At 56.9% G+C, this 5,986-nt stretch overlaps 1 protein-coding gene across 7 annotated transcripts in view; it reads left to right on the forward strand.

The window, feature by feature from the left end:
• Positions 1–1,420: 1,420 nt before the first annotated feature.
• Positions 1,421–5,986, forward strand: part of Cacna2d2 (calcium voltage-gated channel auxiliary subunit alpha2delta 2) — a 133,221-nt gene continuing 128,655 nt past the window's right edge. For all 7 annotated transcript variants that reach the window (XM_031343421.1, XM_031343424.1, XM_031343425.1 and 4 more), the window contains exon 1: positions 1,421–1,920. In XM_031343421.1, coding sequence (XP_031199281.1) covers positions 1,706–1,920 — 215 coding nt within the window. In that variant the 5' untranslated portion in view covers positions 1,421–1,705. The remainder of the gene's footprint in view (positions 1,921–5,986) is intronic.

Consider the following 5,986-nt stretch of genomic DNA (forward strand, 5'->3'; position numbering starts at 1 on the left):
CAAGTCCCAGAAACTATTTGGAGCCCAGAACCTAGGGGCCTCTTTGATATCATTGATGGAGCCTCATGGTGTTCAGTATAAAATACTGAACCTGGCCCCAGGGAGCTTCACTCAGATCAAGGGAAGAGGAAGATGTGCTCTTGTCCAGCCTTAACTTATAGGAGTGGGGAAAGATGGGAAGCCCACAGCAGGATTGAAAATCAAGTAGAAGTTGTCCTGAGTCTATACCACCTCTGTACCCCTCAGCCCAGAGGCCACTGTTCTCTTCTCCTCTCTCTGAAAAGTCTGCTACGAGTAGATGATGGGTGACCTACCCAGGCATGAGATGAGAGTCCCTGGGCATCTCTGAACCCAGCCACTCAGCAGTTACTAAGCCCTTACCGTCTTGTTTGGCAGAATCTGTGGACAGCTACTGCTAAAGGGGTCCTGTGTGAGACTGGCAGGGACCGTTCTCATCAGCGTGGGTCAGGGTTGGAGGTAGAGGCAAAGTGAGGCTCAAGGGCCAACTTGAGCAGTTCCCTGGGATGCTCTTCGAAACGGTGAGTGCTTCTGCTATCAGACATTCATCCCTTTCTCACTGTATCCTGGAAAAGGCACTGCAGACCTACGGGGTATTCATAAGAAAAAGACGGGCTCTGAGAAGGTGGCCCACACAGCTGAATGCTATACACACCTCATCGCTGTAACTACAGCAGGGAGGTGCCAGGGCCCACCAGGACAAAGATGAGAGGTTTATGCCAGACAGAGCTTCCTGCCTCTAGACTAGTCTGACCAGAGGCTGTGCAAGTCCAGGGAGCTGGGGCTTGGGATCCGCAGCACGTGCTGGCTGGGCAGTAAAGTGGAGCAAAGCAAGAGCTGGGGTATCCTGCTTCCCTCGGTCCCTGTGCTTGTCCTCAGACTCCCTCCCAAGGAACTAGGAGAGCCAAGATCCGTTTTTCTGCCAAGGGCTACCCCCCCCGTACCCCCACCCCCACCCCGATCCCCACAGGAAGAAATCTTGAGGTAGCTGGAGCTACTGTGGGTGTGACAGTACTGCCAACCTCCTCTGTAGTCTGCAGACGCCTGCCATTCCACCATTAAACCTGTGACTCCGGGCCTTAAGCCTGTTGAAGGTCGAGCCCCAGAAGGGTCATATGTGCGACTGCCTAGGAGAGTTCCCACTCACGGGGCGAGAGGAGTTCCCGGGTCTGAGGTGTGGGGGGCGGGGACGTGCCCCGAGCGCTGGGACCACGGCTGGGGCTCAGGACTCGCGAGCTTGGATTCGGATCGTTTGCGCGAGCCAGCAGGGCAGGCTCGGGGGTGAACGGGGACGAGGGGCGCGCGGGCACAGGCGGGCGCGTGGCCGCGGCGGGGGCGCGCGGAGGCGGGCCGGCCAAGGAGAGGGAGGGAGGGAGGGAGAGAGGGAGGGAGGGAGCGACAGGGGAGGGCGGCGCCGGCAGGTTGGCGGCGGCCGCTATTTGAGCGCAGGTCCCGGGCCAGGCGCTCCAAAGCGCTTGGAGCCAGCGCGGCGGGGAGATCGGTACGCGCAGCCCGCAGAGGCGCTGCGACCAGGGCAGCCCCGGAGGCCCCGAGCGGAGAGGGAGGTGGAGAAGAGGCCGGCTTGCCGCCCGCAGCCCGCCGCCCGCGCCCCCCCCCCCTGCATCCCGCCGCCGCCACCGCCGTCCCCCCCCCCTCCTCCCCGCGGCGCCGCATCTTGAATGGAAACATGGCGGTGCCGGCTCGGACCTGCGGCGCTTCTTGGCCCGGCCCGGTGCGGACCGCTCGCCCCTGGCCCGGTCGCGGCCCCCGGCCCTGCCCTGACCCCCGGGGCCCAGCGTCCGGGCCCGCACGGCCGCTCTTGCTCTTGCTGCCGCCTCTGCTGCTTTTACCGCTGCTCGCCGCCCCCGGCGCCTCTGCCTACAGCTTTCCCCAGCAGCACACGTAAGTGGCCCGCGGAGCCCCGCGCTCCCTTGCGCCCCTCAACCTGCGTCTGCCCCTCCACTCTCCACTCCGGGTGTCCGGGCGGGGGCTCTGGTTCCCATGGCATGCTGCAAGTGAAGGTGGAGGCTACAAACCCCTATGGGCTGGCAGCCAGGGTCCCGGAGCTTCTGGCTGCGTCGCGAAACTTCCTTGCGGTGCCCCTGCTTCCCATAGACCGCCCCCACCCCACCCCCCGCAACGGGACAGAGCAAAAACGTCTTCAAGCTTAGGGATGGGGCGGGAGGGGGGGTCGAGTCTGCCAGCTGATACTCCTCCCACTGTCCGGCGATAGAGGAACCTGGGGGTTGGTCTAGAGAATGGCCAGCGACCCCTGCCCGGTAGACTTGGAGTCAGGCATCTGCCCTGTGTTTTATTCCTGGTGGGAACCTGGCGTTTTAGAGTCAGACGTGGGGTTACATCCACACCTGTCTTCTTGAGCCATTTTCTTCGGGGGGGGGGCGCGATACTGGATGCAGAGGGTGCCAGCACCTTCTTGCTTTGGTCAATGTCACCTGTTCTCGGTCGCCCACCTGAGGGGCCATCCCTGGAGAGCTCAATAAGGAGGTGAAGGTGCTGGGGTTGGGTCAGAAGGTGAATAATGGGGAGGACCCCTGCCTGCTCCTGATGCTGACACTGTCGCTCCTGCTGCCAACTGGGTAATAGCATTTCCAGGTTCTGCCAGCTTTTGCTAGTGGTTATGGTCAGTCTGAGCCTCCTCACCTTCCCCAAGAGCTGGCAAAGTCGGGCAGATGTGTCTGGATAAGGAGTGAGTATTCTGCAATGTGGCCTTTAGGACAACATCTGTTTCTTGACACCATGCCTTAGCCATATGCCAGTGTCCAGACAGCCTTTGGGGCATGGCAACCACCGTGCTTCTGTTTTCTGTCCTCGGCTTTGAGGAGCCACCTGTCCCCAGACTCCTTCACGAATGTCCTGGCCTAGGTTTGGGCACAAGAAGAAAGGGTCTGGCATCAGAAAAGAGCCCGACTAGTCTGCGTCATAAGAGCAGTTCTGCCCTTGGGTAGGAGACCCCGGTTCTGCCACAGAGCCTGCCTACTTCAGCTGGTAGGTTCTCCCAGATGAGGAAAAAAACAAACTCAGATGAAGCAGGGCTCGGAGTCTGTCTCCCCGTCCTCTTCTTATCATCGCTCTCCTCACACAGCCCAGCCGTGTTCAGAAGGGTGATCAGTTGGCAAATTACAGGTGCCGCACGGATGGACGTGTCCTCTGTCAGCTGTCTGGATTTTTCACGAGTGGACGGGAGAGTGTAGGGAAGTTCAAGGCTTGGTCGGTTGTGGTATTGTCTTTCATTTGCTGTGATGAGACTGGATTGAAACTACAGTGTTTAAAAAGAGCAAAAGCATGGTTTTTTTTATTGTTCTTTTTTTTTTTCTCTCAAAGCCAAGCCACTTTTTTTTTCTTTCCTAGCCATTTCCCAGCTCCTTGAGTGAAGGTTTAAGTAGTCGTCTCTTTCTACCTCTTCTGACCTCTCTCCCCTTCCCTATGCATGCACTGCCTCCCACAGTGACTGGGACTCCTTTAGGACGATGTAAGACCCTGCCTTCAGTGTAGACCTGGCCCTCTGCTTTCAGCCAGAAGATGTTAGGAGGGTGTGACTACAGCCGCACATTTCCAGCTGGACACTCTTCCCTTGTTGGTGTAGTTGGAGCTAATTCGGGGGTTTGGAACATGTCTTGCAAACCATAATTAGGGGTCGAGAGAGGGGCTGCGGCTCTTGGGTGTAGGTGACGAATGTGTGACATCCAGGAGGATTTGCCATGACAGGCAGCGCCCTTCAGCTGCCCTGGTCCCACGGATGCAGATATCTATTGATCCTTGGAGGGGGAGGAAAGGGACTCTTGTAGACCCCTCCCAGTGACTGAGCTGGTTCTGAGTTAGGGCTTTTGTTAAACTGGCATAAAAGGCTGGGGCTGCTGCTGGGGCCACAGGGCTCGATGGGCTCTCAGGGCTGAGTGGCATCCCTTAACCTTTGCTTGGACCAGAGTGGCCAGGCTAGGAGGACACTGATACAGGTGGATTTTCATGTAGGACTATCCGTCTCACGGTCCTGGGATAACATGCCTTCTGAGGGGAGGGCCCTCAGTGATCAAGAACACCCTCCTGAGTGTGGCGCCGTGGGAAGAGGGCTCAGCTTCTCAAACTGCTCGGTTTTAATCAAATGCAGGTTTAGAATCTGGTGGCTGTTATCCCTGTGATCGCTCTGGCAGCGTGGCTGTCTGCCATCAGGTGAAATGAACCAAGCCATTAGACTGCAAAGGGTAGAGGAGTTAGCACTCGAGGGAGGACGGGGACTTTGGTTTTAGGAAGAAGGGCCTCTCTCACCCTCCTTGGGTCTGCATAGGGGTTTCAGATACATGTGTCATGCATGGGTGTGTATATTTTCATGTCTCGGAGGATGGAGCCCCTAGTGCAGCACACGCTCTCATTTACCTGCTTCGTTCTGTTCCCATTTACGCCCACCCCAGTGGTCAGGCCAGCCAGTGCTGCTGGCTGAGAGGCAGTTCTTGCTGTTAATGGCCCTGATGTATTCTGTCTCTCTTTGTTGCCCCACACTCCAGCTTTGCGGTCCCCCTCTTTCTCATCTTACCTCCTCTCATCACTCTACACCTAACCTGGCCTGCTCGCCTTTGTGTCCTTTCTGTTGGGTCCCTGTACCCAGCCCTGTGCTATCCCTGGGTTCTCGGTCCCCTGCTTACTGGAGTAATGGTTAAGTACTGAATAGAGCACCTGCCTGGCTGCACCACTTAACCTAGCTCTGCTCTAGTGATGGGGTAGGTTTGGTGCCTCCCTTCCTTTGGCATGTTTGGGGAACAGTGAGCCCCCTCCCCCAGAGAGGCATGCACCCTCAACAAATGAATGTCTGTCAGAGTACATAAGTGCTTCTCTACTGGGTGGGCAAATGAGGAGCAGCGCCGTGACAGGGCATGCGTCAGTCTAGCTATGGTTAATGGTGGGTGACGCATGTCTGTCTGGGCCTCGGAATAAGTCTCCACCTCTCTGTGGCTCTCCCTGTTGGTGGGAGGCAATATTACACGTGTGGGTCCCCCCATCTCTCCAACAACCTGCCACAGCTTTCTCAGGAGGGAGGGTGAGGCTTCTGGGTCTGCTGTCACCATCAACAGAATGCACCACTGCCGGGTGCCTAGGGTTGAAGATTTGGGGAAACCAGAGGTCTTTCTGCCCTCTACACCGTTCCTTCTCTCTCTCTCTCTCTCTTTCTCTCTCTCTTTCTCTCTCTCTCTCTTTCTCTCTCTCTCCCCCCCTCTCTTTTTTTTCTCAAGACAGGGGTTCTCTGTATAGCCCTGGCTGTCCTGGAATTCACTCTGTAGACCAGGCTGGCCTCAAACTCAAAAATCCACCTGCCTCTGCCTCCCAAGTGCTAGGATTAAAGGCGTGCGCCACCACTGCTCAGTCGACACTGTATTCTTATAAGGCTACTCCTCCTGGCTAGAAATGTCAGGCTAACCTCCTGAAAAGGGAAGAGACCCACTTTAAAATGGGTATTTTCATAGTCTGAGGAATCTTCTTCCAGATTCCTCGCCATACACGTCTCTGGGGAGACACTGACTCCAAAGGAAAGTGGGCACCACAAGTAGATCAAGTGAGCCCTTCAGCAGTCAGCATCTCTCTATGTGAATGGAGGTAGATGCTACCAGCTCTCAGTGCCTCAAATGCACCCAGTGGGTCCTGTCAGCTTCTTGGAGGACACAGTTTGAAGGCATGCTGGGTGTCAAGGATAAGCCTTGCAGGCTCCATTTTGGCCTCTGGAGCTGGGCCTCTCTTTTGAGATGACCTGGCCTTGATTTTTCATACTGAAATAATACAGTCTTAAGAGGCTAGCAGGGGTGGGGGGAAGGGGTGGGGGAGGGGGGAGACCCAGTGGGGGAAGGGCAGCCTCCAGTGGGCAGCTACAACTCTCTTGGGCAGCAAGGCAGTGACTGTTCACATCTGCATCAAGTTCACAAGCCAAGGCTGGAGAACCTCAGCTGCCTGTCATTCACGGTTA

This window comes from Mastomys coucha, unplaced genomic scaffold (assembly GCF_008632895.1).
Source record: "Mastomys coucha isolate ucsf_1 unplaced genomic scaffold, UCSF_Mcou_1 pScaffold23, whole genome shotgun sequence".
Lineage (NCBI taxonomy): Eukaryota > Metazoa > Chordata > Mammalia > Rodentia > Muridae > Mastomys > Mastomys coucha.